Source organism: Barbus barbus, assembly GCF_936440315.1.
Source record: "Barbus barbus genome assembly, chromosome: 23".
Taxonomy (NCBI): domain Eukaryota; kingdom Metazoa; phylum Chordata; class Actinopteri; order Cypriniformes; family Cyprinidae; genus Barbus; species Barbus barbus.
In genome coordinates this window covers 11,264,169-11,289,015 of record NC_136751.1, presented here as the reverse complement: position 1 = coordinate 11,289,015, position 24,847 = coordinate 11,264,169, and the positions used below count along the sequence as shown (strand labels likewise).

General features: G+C 38.9%; 1 protein-coding gene across 1 annotated transcript in view; it reads left to right on the top strand.

The window, feature by feature from the left end:
- The window catches only part of LOC306842968 (ribosome quality control complex subunit TCF25-like), a 174,694-nt gene extending 150,531 nt beyond the window's left edge, over positions 1-24,163 (top strand). The window contains exons 17-18 of the mRNA XM_079374204.1: positions 6,082-6,157; positions 23,692-24,163. Coding sequence (XP_079230330.1) covers positions 6,082-6,157; positions 23,692-23,850 — 235 coding nt within the window. The 3' untranslated portion in view covers positions 23,851-24,163. The remainder of the gene's footprint in view (positions 1-6,081; positions 6,158-23,691) is intronic.
- Positions 24,164-24,847: the final 684 nt, after the last annotated feature.

The following is a 24,847-nucleotide window of genomic DNA, read 5'->3' as shown; positions in this document are numbered from 1 at the left end:
AGAATGTCCATAATCACAGGCAAGGAGGAGACGGGGTTAGAAATGTACAATAAAAGATCGTCAGCATAAAGAGAAAGTTTATGAACTGAACCATAACGAGATATTCCCTCAAAACCGGTATGGCTACGAAGCCAAATCGCTAGAGGCTCTATAGCAAGATTAAAAAGTAAAGGAGAGAGGGGACAGCCCTGACGCGTCCCACGCTGAAGAGAAAAAAAGAGGTGAATGCAAGCCATTAGTATTTACTGAAGCAACCGGTGAAGAGTAAAGAAGCTGAATCCAAGAAATAAAGTTAGTCAAACCCAAACTTCTCTAAAATAAAGAATAAATAAACCCATTCAACCCTGTCAAATGCCTTCTCAGCATCTAAAGACAGAATTATTTCCGGTGAGTCAGATGGGGGGGGGGGGGGGGGGAAGAATATTAAGAAGCCTCCTAGTATTAAAGAATGAATGTCTCCCTGGTATAAAACCCGTCTGATCTAGACAAATTAAAGATGGTAGCACCAACTGAAGACGACAAGATAAGACTTTGGCCAAAATTTTAAAATCAACATTAAGGAGTGACACCGGTCTGTAATTACCACAAGAGGTGGGGTCCTTATCTTTCATAAGAAGCAGGGAGATTGAAGCCTCACATAAAGTCGGGGGGAGGCAGCCTTCCTTAAAAGAATCATTGTATAACCTGGTCAAGGCAGGGGTTAGTGAGGAGGAGAACAACTTATAGAACTCGGCTGTAAAGCCGTCTGGGCCAGGGGATTTACCAGATTGCATAGATTTAATTGCTTCTTGTATCTCTACCTCAGTGATTGGACCACCTAGGTTGTTGGCAAGGGTTTCATCGATTTTCGGAAAAGTTAATGAAATCTAATTAAAGAAATCTAAGTTTTTCGTACAATTTGAAGAGCTCTCAGATTTATATAATGTGGCATAGTAATCTAAAAATATAGAATTAATCCCTGCTCGATCTGATATCAGTTCACCTGTTGTTGATTTGACTTTTGAAATCCACCTAGAGGCACTGGCCATGCGAGCTTGATGAGCCAAAAGCTTGCCCGCTTTGTCACCGTGTTCGAAAAATCGTTGCCTGCATTGTCTAAGTTGCCTTGCTATTATATTTGTCATCAGAAGATCATATTCTGCCTGTAACTGTACACGTTTAGTATAAAGGGAAGGGGAGGGGGAAGAGGCATATAAAGCATCTAATTTGTAGAGATCATCTGCAATCGAAGACAGTCTAACTGTTTCTGTCTTTTTTTAAATAAGAAACATAAGAAATAACTTGTCCACGAATAAAAGCCTTAAAAGCTTCCCAAAGAGTAAGACTATTAATATCTGGAGTATGATTAAACTCAAAATACAAATTAATCTGCGAAGCAACAAAATCTTTAAATTTATCATCTGATAATCTAGATGAGTCAAATCTCCAAGTAAGAGGTGTGAATCTGCCAGGGAACAAAACTGCATCAATAGACACAGGGGCATGATCAGAAATTACTACTGTGTGATATGTACATGCATTAACACAGTTTAACAATTTGTTGTCCAGGAGGAAGAAATCAATCCTTGAGAATGTATGATGTACATGTGAAAAGAACGAGAAAACTTTATCTTGAGGATACTTGACTCTCCAGTCGGACTTTGGCCGACTTGGATAGGAAAGATTGCTTAGAAGAAGACCTATCAAGCGAAACATCCTGGACCAAATTGAAATCTCCCCCAATAATTATATGATGATCATCCACATTTGGAAGGCTTGAAAAGAACTTGACAAAGAACTCGTCATTATCCCAGTTGGGAGCATAAACTGAAACTAGAATGACTGGCAAGTTATGAAGTTTACCTGAAACTACCACAAAACGACCATTCGGGTCTGAAATTGTGTGGGTCTCTTCAAACATGACCTTTCTGTGTATAATAATAGCAGCACCACGAGCTCTCTGAGAAAATTTGGAATGATACAAGTGACCCATCCAGGCTCTCTTGATACGGAGTAAATCTGCAGTTCGCAAGTGTGTTTCTTGCAGAAACATAATATCAGCCTTTAGGTGTTGTAAATGCAATAGTACCTTGCCAGTCTTAACACTGTTATTCATTCCTTTGACATTCCAAGAGACTAGACGTAGTCTATGGCCTGTCATTGTAGTAACACTTGCCATTTTATAGATTTAAATTTTTGACAGAATTCTGATACGGTCCACACTGAGAGAGAGGAAGATGATAAGAATGAAGAGAATGACCCAAAAGTCCAAAGAGAGAGAGAGAAAAAAAGAAAAAGGAAACAGTGAAAAAAAACCCACCCCACAGAGAAACTTGACTTAACTGAGCACTCAGGCTCGGCATCTTATACCACTCTTACCTCTCTAGGTCGAGCTCCCCAAGTTACAAAATATTAAAGCCCACACACTCCCATTAAAAAAAAAAAAAAACAGCACAAGAACAAAACAAGAAGTCATGAGTCAGGAACATGACTTAACAATACCTTAATGCAAGAAAGAATCAGTAAACAAAGAAGAAAAGAAAAATGTAAGAACCAAACAAATAAATACTGAACCCCATATGACCTATTAATTCAGTGTAAATGAGCCAATGGCAATCTCTTAAATACAGATCAATGATTAAATGAGGCTTTTAGATGCACCAAAAAACTAAATGAACTTCTCCTCAAGGAGGCATACAATGAACGTAATATGAAATTTCAGCTAACACGGCTGCATTATCAGTGGTCCACACTGGATCAATTACAAAATACAATACAAATACACAGGGACAGTTTCATAATATATGCACATTATATTATTAATGTAAATGCAGTAAATCTGCCACTGCAAAACTTAAAAGTCAATGTCCCAAATACACAAAAAAAAAGGATATCGGTACAGTAAACAGCCGCTGTACATCAGCTATTTTGATTGAGTGATGCAATTACTGCGTTACTAAGGAGAGTCAGTCTGGGCTGATGCCACGTACTCTTCAGCCTCAGACACCGACGAGAATGATCTCCTACTCCCGTCCTTGGTCCTGATGGACAGCCTAGCAGGAAAGAGCAGGGTTGGTCTAAATCCCAAATTGTACAGTTCCGTCATCACCCGTCTATATTTAGATCGTTGTAACATCACTTCAGGTGCATAGTCCTCATATATGGCGATCGGGCTGCCTTGGAACATCAGCTTGCCTCTTTTAGCTCGAGCCTCGCGGATGATCAGCTCTTTTTGCTGATAACGGTGCAACCGGATGATGACAACGCGCGGCTTTTCTCCGGCCGCGGGTTTTCCGATGAGAGCCCTGTGGGGCCCGGTCAATCTCCGGTGGAGAAGGCAACACATCCTTCCCAAGGACGTCAGATAGAAGCTGTGAAAAGAACGCAGAAGGACGGGGTCCCTCAATCGATTCCGGCAGCCCAATTATACGAACATTGTTACGGCGGCTGCGCGATTCGAGATCCGTAACTTTAGCTAACAGCTTCGCGTTGCTGTCAGACAGAGCGGAGCAAGTCGCTTCCAGTGCAAGCATGCGTTCGTCAAGAGCATTAGCATTGGACTCAAGAGAAGCAATCTTGGAGGAATGATCCGATACTGCCGTTTGAACACAGTCTATCTTGGTCTCGAGTGAGGATATAGTCGACTTAAATTCGGCTGATAAAGCCTGGCGATGTTCATCCAGCAGTTTAGCAATCCCTGCCATATTGAGCTCGCTGGAGTCGCTGTCAGTGGTGTCCGTTTTGGTTTCTTTTCTACTTTGTTTACTCACCTTTGAGGCCATGTTAACGAAAGAGTATAAATTTCGTCCTTATGATCCGTTTAAAGGTGAAATTAACTTATGGAGTGGCTCAAAATAAACAGTTAGAACGGGAGATACATGCCAACACGTCTACTCCATCTGCCGTCCGGAAGTCGACCTCAGTTCTGAGTCTTTTTGACATGCATTCTGCCACTTTTGCCATGCATGGGGTAGGAAACAATCCTTCGATCTTTGAAGTGGGTGTATGTGCAGCAGCCCCAAACAGCACACCGCTGATGCATCTGCCATTAACCCTCTGGGGTCTGAGGGTGTTTTGGGGGCCTTGAGAAGTTTTGACATGCCCTGACATTTGTGCTTTTTTCAGTTGCTTATAAGCATGTAGATAGCTAAAGTCTAATAACACTGTAATCAGCACAAACTGGGCTACAATAATATGTTAGCAGCATTTATGTACATGATTGTGTTTTTTGAGAAAGCAACGTTTATGCGTGGTTAGTGAAAAATTACAATTTTGAAGTCACTGAAATAAGGCCATAAAACACATACAGAACAATTGTTCACAAGACTTTTGAAAACTGGATCTAGGCTACAGCCCAGAGTTTTTGCTTCAAAATGAAGTGAAAATCATCTTGTTTACGTGATGTGATGTGGTGTGACGTGACATGACATGTGGACAAGTATGGTTACTCGGATACCCAAATTTGTGCTCTGCATTTAACCCATCCTAAGTGCGCACACACACAGCAGTGAACACACAAACACCGTGAACACACCCGGAGCAGTGGGCCGCCATTTATGCTGTAGTGCCCAGGGAGCAGTTGGGGGTTCGGTGCCTTGCTCAAGGGCACCTCAGTCGTGGTATTGAAGGTGGAAGAGAGCGCTGTACATTCACTCCCCCCGCCGACAATCCCTGCCAGACCTGAGACTCGAACCTTTGGGTTACGAGTTTGACTCTCTAACCATTCGTAATGCCGAAGTTGAATTTACTGATCCAGGCTACGTCATTTACTCACTCACAGAAAACAATATACTGATTTAAATTTTAATATTTAATAAATTTCAATATAAATATAAGACACTTTTTGAGTAGAAGGGGTCTATGCGAGAGGGCGTGAACTATCATTATTAATGCTATGATTCACACCTAAGAAGACAAAGGCCTGAGAGGGAAGAGTTACAAGAAAGAATGTGAGGACAAAATAAATGTATATATTTTTTGTTTGTAGTTTATTTAGAATATATTTAGCTATCACACAAAATAACTTGAGATTCGCTTGCGAGTGCAGTTAAACACGGAGTAAGATTGGAGTAATGATGCTGAAAATGTAGCTTTGATCTCAGGTATAAATTACATTTTAAAATGTATTCAAATAGAAAGCAGTTATAGTAAAAATACTTCACAATATTTCTGCTTTAGCAAATACAACTTGTATGTAATTTGGATTTTTAAAAAAATGCTTGGCGAGCAGAAGATAATTCTTTACAAAAACATTAAAAATAACTGTTCAAAAACTTTTGACTGGCAGTGTGTCATGTTAAAATGCATAATTTAAGAGTGGACATGTCAAGCTTTTTATAGATATATAGAATATAGAATATCTATATCTATATGTCTGTTTGTAAAGTATTTGCTGAGTTTCAGTTCGTTTTAGTGATGCATTTCTAAAAGCTGTTTGCGGAGACAGTGAAGACAGAGAGAGCGCACCCTGGTTGTTTTCTTTGCCGACCCCAGGTGGTTAAAGTTAGTTAGAAAAGAACTTACCTTGACAAGGAGACATCCATTCCCATTTCTCCATCGTTGTTGATGTTTGAAGCAGTATACATCTTCCACAGTTCAGTTACAACACATTGGGCATGCACAGTGATGTGAAGCTAACTGCTCAAATGAAGAAACCACAATATTATGTTTACTAAACTTTGTTCATTGGACGAAATATAGTAATCATTCAGTTAACTTGTTTTATGTGTAAACTCAACATTTTGATAAAAAATGTTTTCCACTTGACTTAATTTTTTTTTACGAAGTTAATAATTTGCAACTTGGGCTTTTTACAGTGCATCAACTTCTACGGTGGGAGTCAAGAGTCGGCATTGACTGATCTGGAATATAATATTGAAAGAGAATCTGGGATAGAATTGAATGTTGAATTCAATGTGTATGTAGTGTAATGTCTGAGAAGTCATGTCCTTATGGTCTGTGTTTGTCAGTGCAGTGTGAATTGACCTTAATATAGTCTAGACGTTCTTACTAGTAAATAAAACATTTGAGGTTTGACCAGTATATATTTTTGTTTTTACTTTTATCCTTTAAATTGTAAAATGTTTAAAATGTCTGTTTCAGGGAGAACATGGAGGCCTCAAATGAAAGCACATTATCTTTGTTTTTCCGTTCACTGCTACCAAACTTCAACCTGCAGGTGAGTGGATGTCACTGTATGTCTAAGCACACAATTTCCTTCAGTTGAAACATATTAACAAGATAATTCAGATGGTGTTCATGGTCACACATTAAATGAAAAAAAAGTGTATAACATTTTGATGAGCCAGATTGTAGGTGTTTCATATTAATTTCAAATGTAGGTATTTCACATTAATTTCAAAGTGTGCCCAGTGTCTTTGGATAGAATGCTCTCATTGGCTGAGAAAAAAAGAAAAAGTGAAATATGATTCAGGAGAGTTATTGGTTTTGAAAAAAATAAGTTATTGTTTTACTCATTTGATATCCTATGTGAAAAGAGAATAATGAGAACTGGAAAGATGGCTTTAACAAATGAGAAACGATATTTTGGCTTGAATTCTCGTTGTTATTGTTGTTTAAATGCATGACATTTAAAGCAAAAATAAGTTGCTGCGCACAAAAATAGTGCTGCTGTGAAGCTTCGCCTTTAATATATGACAAATCAGAGATTGCAAGCCATACAAGTCTGTGTACTTTTGCATCCATTAATTTTTTTTTTAACCCAGAAATGAAATAATGGAAAATGTGGTTTCTTCTTTAATGGTTCAAACACTGACGAATAGAATAAGCAGACACAAACTAATTTTCATTTTTCAATATTCGTATTTCATTAAAAATTTAAAAAAATGATGATAGCTTGTTTTTCAATGTATATAAATACTTAATTTAATTTAAGTATACACTCTAATTTAAGTATACTCTATACATACGCTAGGTCCCTCTCGCGCTACTGACCAGTAACCAGGGCTGGACTGGGACAAAAAATCGGCCCATCTTTTCACGCCCTTGAATACGTATACCAACTCCTATTCCATAAAAGCACTAAAGCCATATAATAATAGGTAGGAAAGAGTGAGAGTTGACATTAAAAACTTCTAAAAAAAAAAAAAGAAAAAAAAGTGTAATTTATTAATATAATAAAACTATAATCCACACTGATTAATCCTAAAACTAGTTGGCATCCATCTTGTGTGTGTCTGTGTGTTTGAGGGAGAAAGAGAAGAGACATGATAAATTATTGATCAGATGATCACTGTTTCCCATAGTATAGCATTAAATAGCATTAAAACTGTATACTTAGTCAAATGGGTGCTTGTGAACTCCTCGGATGAACCTTTAAAAGCAAAAGAAGGCATCCTGTGTGTGTGTGTGTGTGTGTGTGTGTGAGGGAGAGAGAGAGGGGGAGATAAAGAGAAGATGATAAATGATTAGTTGATTGGTGTTACAGACTTCAAGATAAAAGAGGATAAAATTACTGTAAAATATTTTTGTAGGAGATTCTCAACTTTTTGTTGTATAAACTTAAAACAACAAGTTGAGGACTCAAAAATCTGCTGAAGTTTGTTGCCTTAATTTAAAGTTGGCTCAACTTTTTCTTTTTTACAGTGTAGTATGTAACCACAGTGTAAGTACACATTGGTACATAGTATCTACAGCTGTAATATTTCTGTAACTACACACATGCAACAACCCTAAAAATGGTATGTGCAAGTACAAATGTGTAACAGGACATTGGTAACAACACTTTTTTCACTTCACTAAGTACTCATGTAACAGGAATTATATGACTACATTTGGTAACAACCGTATGTATAAGAGTAATTGGAACAATTTGATCCAGGGGTAGAAATGGGTAGGTTTAGGGTAATGTAAAGTGGGAGGAGTTGAATCTCGAGTTGGTGGAGTTGGTGCACCACTGTAATACCAGTGTACTTACATGGTAACTCCTCAGAAACTGTCCACTTAATATAAAGTGTAACATTCTGGACACCGACCACAAATAATATGTAAAGCCTAAAGGCCCGTTCACACCAAGCACAATAATGATAAAGATTGCTATAAAGATAACGATATTAGCGTCCACACCAGCGAACGATATCATCTGTTTATTCTAAGCGCAAGTGCGTCTGCCGCTTTGAATTCTCGAGCACATTATAGCAGGATGGATTCTGATTGGCTGTCAGTTTTTATCGTTCATCAACTGGACAAAATTGTTCTGGAAGTGATTCCAACTATATTGTTTCTTTGTGCCTTTATCGTTATAGTTGTGGTGTGGACGCTGATATTCTTTAATACTGAGAACGATTTTTAGAAGTATATCTTTATCGTTATCGCGCTTGGTGTGAACAGGGCTTAACTTACTGGCCGCTGCTGTGTAACTTCAAAGTAATTACATAAGACGTTAGAGACGGTAAAGACGTTCTGCAACTGAATAAATGCACTTCTTGTCAATAAAAAAAGTGGCAGAAACAGCAGTTGTGAGTGGAGTGGCCAACCCTTGCGTTTTAGTAGACCACAGCTACTGAAAGAGCTTACAAACAGCTGAGACAAGAAACGCTAGATATCATCTGTTAGGATGTAAACATGCCGACGCTAATCATGACGGCCGCTAGAGGAGTTTCTCAGCGTGGATTTCCCTCAATATCTGGGGTGTTTAGACTCCTCGTCGGGAAAAATCGATGGTACATCATTTGGTTTAAACCTATACTTATATCCATCGCCACCTATAAGCTTTTTCAGTAGCTGTGGTCATCATATCAGTATTTTATTTTCCGAGTTGTTTATTCCGAGTTGACCTCCGTGAAGTTGGCACCCCATAAAAAGAAATAATCACCAAAACCATGCCATTCGTCTGTGCTGATTTGTGCCGCAAAAACAAGCGTTTGTGCTGGTTTGGCTTTTGAGATATTAAACATTCTTTTTTTGACCTTGTGACGTCACTTTCCACCCCATGTAGCCCAAATCGCTTCAAACCAGCACAGTTCATTTGTGCCGTTAAAACAAACACTGTATCTATCTTTCTTCCTTCGATATAACAAAAATATTTTCTGGAGCTGTGACGTCACTCTCCACCCCATGCCGTCCAAATCTAACCAAACCGGTGCCATTCGTTTGTGTTCGATTTGTGCTGTTGAAATAAACGTCAAATATACTTCCCCTTCTTAGAAATAACAAAAACAATTCTGGGCAGTGACATCACTCTCCACCCCATGCCGTCCAAATCTAACCAAACCGGTGCCATTCGTTTGTGTTCGATTTGTGCTGGTTTGTGCCGTTAAAAGAAGCCCTGTGACTAATTTTTATAAAACTAAAATAATCTTTTTTACGAACAGTGACATCACTCTCCACCCCATGCAATCTAAATCGTTCCAAAACTGCGTCATTCATTTGTGCTCTATTTTGGTTTGTGCCATTCAAATTTACATTATCTATTTCCCGTACTCAGAAATAACAAATATAAAACGGGCCAGTGACGTCACTCTCCACCCCATGCCATCCAGATCCATCCAAACCGGTGCCGTTCGTTTGTGCTCGATTTGTGCTGGTTTGTGCCATTAAAAGAAACAATGTAACCATGACCTCTTCTTGAATATACCAAAACCTTCACTCTCCACCCCCCGTTTAGCGCGGTCTCAGAGTTTAATAAAAAAAAGTTAGTGTTCGTGCTACCTTGAAATGTTAGGTTTAGTCTAGTCTCGCGTAGCCAGACCTTCAGACTGACGGCTGAAGGTCTGGAATCTATGGCAGGTTTCATTGGCCAATGCCCGCCCATGAGGCCATTTGACCGACATGTCAAACAACCAATCACAGTTTGTTTCATTTAGCGTCACGTTTCGGGGCGTGGAATTGTCGCCACAATAACAGTAAAACAGTAAAACAGAGAGTGTGTAAAACTCTCGGATGCATTTTAAAGATTCTATGCTTCGAACTTTAAATATTTCACATACTTTTGAAAATCCAGTGTTTAGTTGACCCTGATAAGCGTTCGTTGTCACAATTGTAAACACGACAGCTTTCTTCTTTCGTGAGGGGGTTTGGCACCACGGCATCTTTGTTTCCCGGCAGACCAAAAATAAACGCGACACTCGCGTCTCCCGGAAATCCGGTTTAATTCAACCAGTCAGATGATGACTTCGACATTCCTGAAGTGTTAACAGAGAAGTGTGCCATATGCATCAGACGTTTAGCCAACGGTCCGTGGGCGTGACATCTGAGGCTGAGACTAGGTTTAGTCAGCTCCAACTATGGTTTAAGGTGTAGTAAGGTATAGGCAGCATTAAGTTGAAAAGGTGAGCCCGTTTTTTGGGGGGTTATTTTTACTGAGTCTAAATCGTTCTAATTCGTTTATAATTCTAATTCATTATACTGAACATATTCCCCCTAGGAATAACAAATATATGCTAACTCAGGGCGCTCTCTGTCCATGCCAACGGCTCCGTTCGTTTGTGCTAGATGCCATTAAAATGAGCATTTTATTTATTTCTCCTCCGTAAAACATGACAAATATCTGGTTTTTGTAGTGCAGGTCAGTGTGTATGTGTATGTGTATGCGTGTATGCGCATGCGCATGTTGGAAGGGGAGAGGGGAGAGTGTCACCAAAAGGTGGTATAAGTCTAATGCAGGGGGTGGGGGGGGGGGTCAGGATCCTCGAAGCGAGCATAGAAGCTGTTGAGTGCATCTGGTAAAGAGGGATCCCTTGGGCATTGTGCATCCCTGGTGTTATAGTCAATGATGCACTTAATGCCCTTCCACATGCTCCGGGGGTCGTTGGAGGTAAAATGCCCCTGAATCTTCCGAGCGTATGTGGCTTTAGCCCTTGCAATGCCTGCCGTCAGTTCTTTCCTCGCCACTTTCAGCGCTGATGCCTCACCTGCCCTGAACGCAGCATCCCTAGCTCTCAGCAGAGCTCTCACCTCAGCATACAGCCAGGGTTTCTGATTCGGAAAGCATGTTATTGTCCTGATGATGGCGACATCATCCAGAGGTGGGTAGAGTACCCAAAAACTGTACTCAAGTAAAAGTACTTCTAGAAATATTTACTCAAGTAAAAGTAATAGTCTGAATAGTTACTTGAGTAAGAGTAAAAAAGTATCGGATTAAAAAACTACTCAAGTAGTTAGTTACTAGTTACTTTGGATCATATAGGTACTGAATATAGTCTATTTTTATTTAGATATATAGATTACATTTATGTAATGGGTATGTGTATACACACACACACACACACACACACACACTGCCGTTCAAACTATATATATATTTTAATGTAATTTATTTCAGTGATGCAAATCAGAATTTTCATCAGCCTTTACCCCAGTCTTCAGAGTCACATAATCCTTTAGAAATAATGTTGATTTATTATCAGTGCTGCTCTTTTTAGCTTTCTATTCATCAAAGAATACTGAACAAAATGTCACAGGTTCCAAAAAATATTAAGCAGCAAAACTGTTTCCAACACTGGTAATAAATCGATATATTATAATGATTTCTGAAGGATCATATGACTCCGAAAACTGGAGTAACAGCTGATGAAAATTCTGATTTGCATCACTGAATTAAATTATATTTTAAAGGAAATTAATAATGTATTATCCTATAACCTCTGACACTGAAACCTCTGAAAACGCCTCACATGACTGCTCTGAACATAACGAAACAAATGCATATTGATGGATCTTCTGTTCTGCAAAATGTAAACAAATGTAGCCTATATTTTTGCAAGCGTAAATATTGTAAAAATATGAATATTAATTGTCTAGAACAGGCCCCGCTGCGCAGAGCTAACGCGGGTTCCGCGGGTGTTCATTTCATACTCTGTGACAGCTTATTTAATGTATAAATTATACATTGTATTTAATGTAAGGTACATGTACAACAAACTGGTAATGTCATAGTGGTATCGTGGCCTATACCTGTGGAACAGTAGACAGCACACGCGGTGTTCATCTAATAAAAGATCTTCATATAGCTCTAGCAAACAAGCCTTTGCAGATTTGCTTTCAATTGACTGTAGATCCAAAGCCACGTCTTCAGCGCTCTTGATGTTCTTAAACTCTCTGTTATCTGAGTGAGAACCGCTTCAGAGACTCAGCGCGTGTGGCAGGGAACTGAACGAATCATTCAAACTGATTCGTGAACCGATTCACTGGTTTGCCAACTGGTTTGATAAAGCCTTTAAACAGAATCGACTCAAAAGAATGAATCATTCGCGAATGGGCATCGCTCATTGCCCAGAGAAAAGTAGACGGCGCGTTTGGAATAAACTGAAAGATTTTTAACTTGTATTGCATTAAGATACAGTAACGAGAGGAGAGTCGCCCACAGTAACGAAGTAAAAGTACCGTTTTTTTCTCAAAAAATATACTTGAGTAAGAGTAAAAGTACCCATTTTAAAATATACTCTAAAAGTATTAGTTACCCAAAAATGTACTCAAGTAAATGTAACTCGTTACTACCCACCTCTGACATCATCAGCACACTTGGAAATGAAACCGAGGACGGAGGAAGTATATTCCTCCAGGTCCACCTCTCCCTCACACGTAGCTGCGTCTCTAAAGACCTGCCAGTCTGTGCACTGATATGGGGGGGCAGATCGTGCCATGGATTACCAACCAAAGTAGGCAGTCGTGTAGTTTTTACGTGTGAGAAGGAGTACATCGCAACACAGATGTGTGACACCAACGCTGGAGAAGGAGTACATCGCAACACAGACGTGTGACACCAACACCGGAGAAGGAGTACGTCGCCACACAGACGCGTGACACCAACGCCGGAGAAGGAGTACGTCGCAACACAGACGCATGACACCAACGCCGGAGAAGGAGTACGTCGCCACACAGACGCGTGACACCAACGCCGGAGAAGGAGTACGTCGCAACACAGACGTGTGACACCAACGCCGGAGAAGGAGTACGTCGCCACACAGATGCGTGACGCCAACGCCGGAGGAGTACGTCGCCACACAGACACGTGACACCAACGCCGGAGAAGGAGTACGTCGCCACAGAGACGCGTGACACCAACGCCGGAGAAGGAGTACTTTGCCACCACAATAAATTAGTATCTTACCCTCATGTGTTTTTTTTCCCAAGTTTTCTTACTTTCTTTATCAATCATTAACTTTTTTATTTTACTTTCCTGTGTTCTGATGACATTGACTATATCCTTGATACTAATTGTGTATTGCATACAAAGTTGTATGTCATTGATGTCATCTCTGTACTTTTTACAAACATAATAATTAAAAAAAGACTTAATTTGCATTCTCTTGGAGATTGACAAATTATACACCATCAAAGTCACAATTTTATTTTATGTTCACAACTATTTACAACAACTTCAAATATAAACAAAATTAATCATTATAATCTATAAACAAAATATTCTGGGATATGTCATTCTGAGTTTTTACTTTTGATGGTGGTAAGAATTTTAATTTACCAGCATTTCTTTGGATGTTATAAAACCATTTTTTCTTCTTCCCATTGTTTCTGCCATCTACTTTTCACATTGTTTTATTAACTTCATCTCAGTCTTGCCAATTTACGTTCATGTATATGTATATATATATACAGGTCCTTTTAAAAAAATTAGCATATTGTGATAAAGTTCATTATTTTCTGTAATGTACTGATAAACATTAGACTTTCATATATTTTAGATTCATTACAACACAACTGAAGTAGTTCAAGCCTTTTATTGTTTTAATATTGATGATTTTGGCATACAGCTCATGAAAACCCAAAATTCCTATCTCAAAAAATTAGCATATCATGAAAAGGTTCTCTAAACGAGCTATTAACCTAATCATCTGAATCAACTAATTAACTCTAAACACCTGCAAAAGATTCCTGAGGCTTTTAAAAACTCCCAGCCTGGTTCATTACTCAAAACCGCAATCATGGGTAAGACTGCCGACCTGACTGCTGTCCAGAAGGCCATCATTGACACCCTCAAGCAAGAGGGTAAGACACAGAAAGAAATTTCTGAACGAATAGGCTGTTCCCAGAGTGCTGTATCAAGGCACCTCAGTGGGAAGTCTGTGGGAAGGAAAAAGTGTGGCAGAAAACGCAGCACAACGAGAAGAGGTGACCGGACCCTGAGGAAGATTGTGGAGAAGGACCGATTCCAGACCTTGGGGGACCTGCGGAAGCAGTGGACTGAGTCTGGAGTAGAAACATCCAGAGCCACCGTGTACAGGCGTGTGCAGGAAATGGGCTACAGGTGCCGCATTCCCCAGGTCAAGCCACTTTTGAACCAGAAACAGTGGCAGAAGCGCCTGACCTGGGCTACAGAGAAGCAGCACTGGACTGTTGCTCAGTGGTCCAAAGTACTTTTTTCGGATGAAAGCAAATTTTGCATGTCATTCGGAAATCAAGGTGCCAGAGTCTGGAGGAAGACTGGGGAGAGGGAAATGCCAAAATGCCTGAAGTCCAGTGTCAAGTACCCACAGTCAGTGATGCTGGTGTTGGTCCACTGTGTTTTATCAAGGGCAGGGTCAATGCAGCTAGCTATCAGGAGATTTTGGAGCACTTAATGCTTCCATCTGCTGAAAAGCTTTATGGAGATGATTTCATTTTTCAGCACGACCTGGCACCTGCTCACAGTGCCAAAACCACTGGTAAATGGTTTACTGACCATGGTATTACTGTGCTCAATTGGCCTGCCAACTCTCCTGACCTGAACCCCATAGAGAATCTGTGGGATATTGTGAAGAGAAAGTTGAGAGACGCAAGACCCAACACTCTGGATGAGCTTAAGGCCACTATCGAAGCATCCTGGGCCTCCATAACACCTCAGCAGTGCCACAGGCTGATTGCCTCCATGCCACGCCGCATTGAAGCAGTCATTTCTGCAAAAGGATTCCAGACCAAGTATTGAGTGCATAACTGAACATAATTATTTGAAGGTTGACTTTTTTTGTATTAAAAACACTTTTCTTTTATTGGTCGGATGAAATATGCTAATTTTTTGAGATAGGAATTTTGGGTTTTCATGAGCTGTATGCCAAAATCATCAATATTAAAACAATAAAAGGCTTGAACTACTTCAGTTGTGTTGTAATGAATCTAAAATATATGAAAGTCTAATGTTTATCAGTACATTCCAGAAAATAATGAACTTTATCACAATATGCTAATTTTTTTAAAAGGACCTGTATATATATAAAACTTTCCTTTGGCTACCTTTTCACATTCACCTGCCAATGAATATATCCTTACTAACTCAAGAGATTGCATTACAGTAAAACAAAATGATTTGCTTTTAATAAAACAGTCATTAATAAAATTTCTAGACAGTTCTGAGCCAAACAAAACATGAAATAGATAATTAACTATTAATACTTGAATTAGGTGTTGAGGCAGTTATCAAGGTGTTCAGGGTTGCATGATAATTACAGACAGGTGTGTTGGAGTAGTGTTGGAGCTGAAGTCTGTAGTAGCTCTCCAGGAGCAGGGCCGGAGACCCCTTGTCTATACAAATTATGATCTTTTTGGTTATTTCTTTCACCCACTGTTGTAGTGCAGCAGGGGTTCCATTTCATGTTTTGGAGTCTGCACATTTTTTATCTCTCCCTTATCTGACATACACCTTTCAGCACTCTCTATTTTTCCACCATCAAATATTAGTGATTCACATTTCACAAACTTACATGTAAATGGACTATATAAAACTACACTGAAAATAAATGCATTGATTTATGTAACTTGTGTATTGATATTCAAAGGGATAGAAAACTAATTAACAATATTAGACTAAAACGATTCCTTATATTATAGCTCCATCTAGTGGACAAGGTTAATATCCAAGCCTTCAGGTTGCAGTTGAAATTGCTGATGATTTAGAGCAGTGGCTTTCAATCCTGGTCCTGGGGACCCACTGCTCTGCACATTTTGTATGTCTCTCTTATCTGACACACTTAGGCTACATCCACACGAAGCCAGATTTCTCCCTATCCGATCTTTTTTTTTTGCCTCAAATTCCGTAAACACGGAGTCGTCTCAGGAAATATCTGCGTACACACGGAATCACTGAAACCGACTGAAAACGATGTAGTACACATGCCAGACCAATATGTGGCGCTGTAATTCTGCCACAGAGATACACAAAAAAACAGAGAAGAAGACTTGGACCATGTGCGTAAACCTTGCGTGCTGAATACAAACTAACACACAAAGATTTTGCTTTAATAAAGCTAATGAGCTCAGTGGGTTCTGCAGCACGAACACAGGCACGTAGTCTGACATTGTTGTTGTTGTTGTCGCTGTTATGTGACGTAGCGGTGTCTGATTAGGGGCGAGACGTGGGCTGATGACGTCATCGTTTCAGAAAATATACGGATTCGCCGTCCACACGAAAATGTGAAAACGGCGTTTTCAAATTTATCCATCCTGGGACCCGGTTTCAAAAATGATCGGTTTCACTCTTCAAAACGCCGGATTCGTGTGGACGAAATGCCTATACGGTAAAAAATGTATGCGTATACATCGAAACGCGTCTTCGTGTGGACGGGGCCTTAGTGTAGTTCATGGATCTCTCTCCTAATGAGCTGATGATCTGAATCAGGTGTGTTCAATAAGGGAGACTTGCAAAATGTCAGGATTGAAAACCACTGATTTAGAGCAGTGGTTATAATGCCAAAAATACAATTATAATAGTTCAGGAGGAGAACAGCAAATTCTAAACCAGGAGTTCTCAACTGATTAGGGTTGGAGCTAAACTCTGCAGGAAAGTGGACCTTGAAGACCATAGCTGACAACCCCTGGTTCAGAATTTGCTGTTCTCCTCCTGAGCATCAGAAATTCATACATCTATGGGAAGTCGTGGCCTAATGGTTAGAGAGTTGGACTCGTAATCCAAAGGTTGCGGGTTCGAGTCTTGGGCCGGCAGGGATTGTAGGTGGGGGGAGTGAATGTCCAGCGGTCTCTCCACCCTCAATACCACGACTTGAGCAAGGCACCGAACCCCCAACTGCTCCCTGGGCGCCGCAGCATAAATGGCTGCCCACTGCTCCGGGTGTGTGTTCACTGCTGTGTGTGTGCACGTTGGATGGGTTAAATGCAGAGCACGAATTCCGAGTATGGGTCCACCCTACTTGGCCGTATGTCACTTCACTTTATTATAACTGCTCCTCTTTTTGATCAGAAGTTACCATGTTAGTATTCCTTTGTTGTAACAAATTTAATAATAATAAAAATCCTTTCTACCATCACCTTTTTACTGTTTATACTTTTTGTAACCTCTTATTTTCCAAAATAGATAAACTATATACATGAAACCAAGAATGTTTTCCCAGAATAACTTGTTCTGCACCACATTTAATGTTGAAGAAAATGTTAAAAGACTTAATGAAAATTCAGGCAAGATCACGAAGAAAAATTGAGCATAGGCTCTTAGGGCTATAGCATCCAACTTAAAATAATGCCTTTAATGTTCAAAACATGTTTAATTTATTCACTTCAACACTAACATAACAGCCAATACACACACATACATAATACATTAAATAAATTTAGAATTCTTATGCATTATTGCCACTTGTTATTTAACTAATTACTGTAAAATCTGTATGTATCAGGCGTCATGGAATGCGAAGTACATAGTTCAGACATACCAATCACACGTCATTTTTTATGTAAATGTCTCACGTACGCCGCCGTCACGTTGCCGCCTTAGATTGGTTCTACAGTGACATCGCTGCGGGACTATCGTCTGCCCTCCCCATCAATCCCATTCAAAATTTGACACGGTCTGACGGCGACGGAAGGGTAGACTGCTCCTTCTTCTTCTACTGCTGAGCCTTAGAACGGCACGATCTGCCCCCCCATACACTGAAAGCAGTCCTGGAACACAGAGGCTGCATCACTAGGCCACACAGTGACAATCTTTTTTGTTGGCCTGATCCGTCTCAGCAGAGGGCGGTAAGCTGGTGCTAACAGGATGGAGATATGGTCGGAGAGGCCAAGATGGGGGCGAGGAAAAGCCCTGTATGCACCGTGGATGTTAGTGTACACACAGTCCAGAGTGTTATCTCCCCTTGTGGGAATGGTAACATGCTGGTAAAAACTGGACAGAGTGTCCGTCAGTTTCACGTGATTAAAGTCTCCCGCAACCACGTAAAACGCCTCCGGGTGCTTAGTCTGCAGCGAGCTGATGGTTTCATATAACTCTGCACTTCGTTAGCATTAGCATGTGCACCCGGCACGATGTAAACAATGGTGATAAACACCAGTAAACTCCCGTGGCAAATAGTACGGCCGACATTTCACTGTCATAAATTCTATCACCTCAGAGCAATAACTTTTTACCAGTCCACAGTTTGTACACCAACCTTCATTCACGCACACACAGAGTCCTCCTCTCCGTGTTTTCACTGGCATAAAGTTGGCTTGACGTTGGACGTTCGATATTCGCATATTTAGGGACCGTCTCCAAAGTTACATGCGATATTGGTATACATTTTTCTAACTTCAATAGCATATGAGCTGAATGACTTACAGTCATGACAACAACTGTACACTGTTCATCTAGGTGTCAACTATAATGCACACCTTTTACATTTTTGATATTTATTAAAATATACTGTAAATCATATGCAAAAAAAAAAATGCTATTTTTCTGTACCGAATGGGCTCAAGCGCAAATTTAAAGCTCAATAGCATTTGAGGAGAATGGCTTACAGTCATAAAACAAACTATAAACTGTTCATCTAGGTGTCAACAATAAGGCACACCTTTTAAAAAAATTGTATTTATTAAAATCTACTGTAAATCATATGTAAAAATTCCTATTTTTCACTACCGAATGGCCTCATATGCAAATTTAAAGCATTTCAGCAGAATGACTTGCAGTCATAAAAACAGCCGTACACTGTTCATCTAGGTGTCAACTATAATGCACACCTTTTACATTTTTTAAAAATTAAAATCTACTGTAAATCACATGTACAAATTGCTATTTTTCACTACCGAATAGCCTCGAACGCAAATTATGAAGTATCACAGCTGTCATTGTTGTTTAAGTTAGTTTATTTTAATAAATATCAAAAATGTAAAAGGTGTGCATTATAGTTGACACCTAGATGAACAGTTTACAGTTTGTTTTATGACTAAGTCATTCTCCTCAAATGCTATTGAGCTTTAAATTATGGCATATTTTGCATTTGAGGCCATTCGGTAGTGAAAAATAGCAATTTTTACATATGATTTACAGTAGATTTTAATAAATATCAAAAATGTAAACGGTGTGCATTATAGTTGACACCTAGATGAACAGTTTACAGTTTGTTTTATGACTGTAAGTCATTCTCCTCAAATGCTATTGAGTTTTAAATTTGCATTTGAGGCCATTCGGTTGTGAAAAATAGCAATTTTTGCATATGATTTACAGTAGATTTTAATAAATATAAAAAATGTAAAAGGTGTGCATTATAGTTGACACCTAGATGAACAGTTTACAGTTTGTTTTATGACTAAGTCATTCTCCTCAAATGCTATTGAGCTTTAAATTATGGCATATTTTGCATTTGAGGCCATTCGGTAGTGAAAAATAATATTTTAAATAATATTATATTATGAAAAATATAGGAAAGTGGGTTCAAGCGCCAGCAGAAGGCAGTGTAATGGAAGTGGTCTTTAAGAGAAGCAGTCTATCAGCGGAAGTTTAAAATCAGCTCGTAAGTGTATTTACTTGTCTCAGTGTTTAGCGCATTTGCCGTTGCTAGGAAACGTGTATTTTGTTTACTAGGATGAGAGTTGCTGAAATCGCGTTTGGTCTCGTACTGCATCGTGTATCTTGTCAGTGTGTGCACTTGCTTGGCCATTTGTAGTTGATAAACAGGAAAGTGGGTTCAAGCGCCAGCAGAAGGCAGTGTAATGGAAGTGGTCTTTAAGAGAAGCAGTCTATCAGCGGAAGTTTAAAATCAGCTCGTAAGTGTATTTACTTGTCTCAGTGTTTAGCGCATTTGCCGTTGCTAGGAAACGTGTATTTTGTTTACTAGGATGAGAGTTGCTGAAATCGCGTTTGGTCTCGTACTGCATCGTGTATCTTGTCAGTGTGTGCACTTGCTTGGCCATTTGTAGTTGATAAACAGGAAAGTGGGTTCAAGCGCCAGCAGAAGGCAGTGTAATGGAAGTGGTCTTTAAGAGAAGCAGTCTATCAGCGGAAGTTTAAAATCAGCTCGTAAGTGTATTTACTTGTCTCAGTGTTTAGCGCATTTGCCGTTGCTAGGAAACGTGTATTTTGTTTACTAGGATGAGAGTTGCTGAAATCGCGTTTGGTCTCGTACTGCATCGTGTATCTTGTCAGTGTGTGCACTTGCTTGGCCATTTGTAGTTGATAAACAGGAAAGTGGGTCCAGCTGAATTGAAATGATCATTTGTTAGATTGGTATAATGAAGGTTATTATACCGCGGCAGCGGTCGCGGCAGTCGTCGTGTGAAGCCCTCTTAGTGTGAAGACCAAAGAGTGTAAAGACCATCGACTCTACCGTGCGACTCCACCGTGCAGGGACACCGGCAAGGGATAGTAGTAGCTTTTTATTTAATTTTTTTTTCATTGATATGTTTATTATTGAAATGTTGTTGTTATATGCATGTGTCAATTTTATTTAATTTCTTTATTTTCTTAAATATGTGGGTAGATAGTATTTATAGAGTTGTAACTTTTTAGTTTTAGTTACTTTTTCTTATTTGTAAGTCGCTTTGGACAAAAGCGTCTGCTAAATGACAAAAGTAAAAAAGTAAAGAGTGTAAAGACCATCGACTCTACCGTGCGACTCCACCGTGCAGGGACACCGGCAAGGGATAGTAGTAGCTTTTTATTTAATTTTTTTTTTTCATTGATATGTTTATTATTGAAATGTTGTTGTTATATGCATGTGTCAATTTTATTTAATTTCTTTATTTTCTTAAATATGTGGGTAGATAGTATTTATAGAGTTGTAACTTTTTAGTTTTAGTTACTTTTTCTTATTTGTAAGTCGCTTTGGACAAAAGCGTCTGCTAAATGACAAAAGTAAGTAAAGTAAAAATAGCAATTTTTACATATGATTTACAGTAGATTTTAATAAATATCAAAAATGTAAAAGGTGTGCATTATAGTTGACACCTAGATGAACAGTTTACAGTTTGTTTTATGACTGTAAGTCATTCTCCTCAAATGCTATTGAGTTTTAAATTTGCATTTGAGGCCATTCGGTTGTGAAAAATAGCAATTTTTGCATATGATTTACAGTAGATTTTAATAAATATAAAAAATGTAAAAGGTGTGCATTATAGTTGACACCTAGATGAACAGTTTACAGTTTGTTTTATGACTAAGTCATTCTCCTCAAATGCTATTGAGCTTTAAATTATGGCATATTTTGCATTTGAGGCCATTCGGTAGTGAAAAATAGCAATTTTTACATATGATTTACAGTAGATTTTAATAAATATCAAAAATGTAAAAGGTGTGCATTATAGTTGACACCTAGATGAACAGTTTACAGTTTGTTTTATGACTGTAAGTCATTCTCCTCAAATGCTATTGAGTTTTAAATTTGCATTTGAGGCCATTCGGTTGTGAAAAATAGCAATTTTTGCATATGATTTACAGTAGATTTTAATAAATATCAAAAATGTAAAAGGTGTGCATTATAGTTGACACCTAGATGAACAGTTTACAGTTTGTTTTATGACTAAGTCATTCTCCTCAAATGCTATTGAGTTTTAAATTTGCGTTTGAGGCCATTCGGTTGTGAAAAATAGCAATTTTTGCATATGATTTACAGTAGATTTTAATAAATATCAAAAATGTAAAAGGTGTGCATTATAGTTGACACCTAGATGAACAGTTTACAGTTTGTTTTATGACTAAGTCATTCTCCTCAAATGATATTGAGCTTTAAATTATGGCATATTTTGCATTTGAGGCCATTCGGTAGTGAAAAATAGCAATTTTTACATATGATTTACAGTAGATTTTAATAAATATCAAAAATGTAAAAGGTGGGCATTATAGTTGACACCTAGATGAACAGTGTACAGTTGTTTTCATGACTGTAAGTCATTCTGCTCATATGCTATTGAAGTTAGAAAAATGTATAACAATATCGCATGTAACTTTGGAGACGGTCCCTAAATATGCGAATATCGAACGTCCAACATCAAGCCAACTTTATGCCAGTCGTGTTTTCCCCGACCGGTGGTCACGGTCCGCCCGGAAAAACTGTAGACGTCAATCTGGAAGGCTGAGTCCGGCATGTTGTAATTTAGCCAGGTCTCCGTTAGACAGAGAACAGCACAGTTCCTCATCTCTATGGAAACATTCAGCCTCAGATGTTGGCCAGAAAGAGAGTTGGAATCGGCGGCCTGTGAGCTTTTAACTGTGCCAATGCGCCCGCCCGCTTCCCCCTCTTTTGTCTCTGGGCACATCGTTTCCTCTTGCCCGCTGCTCCCCGCACTCTACTGCACCACTCCGTTGTCCTCAGAAGCCGCTGTCTTTCAAGTGCGGATTTCAGCTTTGGTGAGATTGTAATAACCGAACTATCCATGATGACCATAAGTTCGGTTGGACTATACTTTTAAATAGCACACTAAATTTAGTGCTAAACTAGTGCTGAAAAACAGCTTCAAAACTATTTGATAAGGCTTAGTCCCGGGAGCTTGAGTAGCCGCTGCACCACTGTGCGCCGCCAACAAAGCATCATTTATGACTTATGTTCTTATTTATCACTTATGTTATAAGAGACATCATTTGTTATATTAAGCCATACAAGTCTTAATACCCAGGGATCCCTTTAAAACGCAAATTTTGACACCACTAATATATGTGTATGTATGTATGTGTATGTATATGTATGTATGTATGTGTGTATGTATGTATATATTATATGTATATGTATGGGGTAGTTGACATATAAATGTGTCCTATGGTGTGACGGAAAAAAATAAAAATAAAAATAACCTCTAACATTGAAGATAAACCTGTCTCATGCTATTTGTAAGAAAGCACGCTCAAAAATTATTGATGCCTACTTGTACACACAGGCAAACTGCATATGGATGTTTTAAGTGTAATATACTTTAACTAAACGTGAACTAAACATTTATCTTAGTGACTTAGGGAACAGTAACATGCTCTGGTTGATATATTAAATTTAATTGTTTTGTGTGCTTGGTATTTTGTCAGGGATTTACACATTCTTTTTCGGGTGGTATCAAAACTACAGAAAAAGGATAAAGCGCGTGAGTTTCTGTTTAGTCTTAAAAACCTGTATGGCAGAAAATACTATTTAAAAAATCTAAAAATAAATAAACAAACAAACCAGATCAGCTCCATGAGATTTTCTCTGAGAAAAAACAAAAGCAAAAACAAGCAGCCAAGGTAATCAAGTATGCGGTTATCTTTCAGCCTTGTCATAAAACACAACACTTTGATCTCTTGAGTCTTGTTAAAAAAAAAAAATAACAAGTATATGTAGGTGTTTAGAGATTTAGAGTTGTGCAAGTTTGACTACCCGGAGTAGTCTTATAACCAACCTAGCCTATTCCTTTCAACACAAAAAAAAAAAGAAACTTTGAGCATGTTTTTTTTCTCACCCCTTTTTGCTTCAGGTTATGCAAGCTATAGTATTTTTTATGCCATGCTACTAGGATGGGCTTCATGAATAAAATGAAGACACAGCATGATTTGCATCTACTAATAATTTAGTTTTGCTCCCCCCTCAGAGGCCTGAAGACAGACAAGAAGTTGCTCGTGCTGGGCATGAATTGAACCAAGAAGTGAATAGACTCATGGTGGCCATGAGGGACATGTTGGCTAACATCCAGTTTCGTGAACCTCAGTGGGAGGACAACCATGACAGGGATGAGGAGGAATGGGACTGACAGGTTGAGGGTGTGATTTCTGAGCAACCACCCATGAAGTTGAGCTACCACGTTTAGTACACTATGACGGTCAGCAGGAAACATTAGTTTAAAAAAAAGTGCTGAATTAAATTATGATAAAAATTGTTTTTGTAATTCTGTTTTAGTAATGATTAAATGTTTACTTTAAGGTTTCCTGTTTGTGAAAGGGGTTGGGTACACTTTGTAATGTTAAAGGTTGATCATTTTGAGAAATTAGTTCATTTCTGTAGACAATCATGACCGCTTCAACTAGAGAGCACTTGTGCGGTAATTAAACATTTTTTGTTCCAGATTCAGTGTTTGGTGTGTACATGTTGTGGCAATTTTCCATTTCAATGAAGGTATGAGACAAAAGTATTTTGAAGTCTTTTGTCTTTCCTCAGTCATACAGTTGTTCATGTTGCAGAATGCGACAAAGAGGAAACACCCCTTGTCTGCACACTAACATTTCCTATTGGTCTTTTAGCACATCAAAATAACTCAAGCATACTAATGATGTATTTAGGCAATCAAGAACACTCTTTTGTAAAGTAAAGCAAATAATACCTATAATAATAAAACCAGTACCAGACCCTAATTTCATCCCATGCAAAAATATTTTTAACTTAAAGCTTTTCTCAAGGACTTTTGAAGTACCTCTCAGAATCACAATCTTTTCATCTAACTGAAGGTAATTGTAATGGACCCGACAAGACGTGAGGCGTGGGCAGGCAGGGTTGAACAAATGGCAAACAGGTATATAGAGGCAAGACAGATGAGTACTCAAGTAAACAGTCGTGGTCTACAATCGGTGAACAATATCCAGAGGGCTTGACAAGAGGGATAATCCAGGTACATGAGCAATGGTCCAAGACAGGGGCAAACAGAGTCCAAATGACAAGACGAGAGAGCAATCCAAGGCAGGCTATAAACTAAGATCAGACAAGAAACAAGATACACAGGCTAGAATCAATACACGAGTGACTCGGGTAATAAA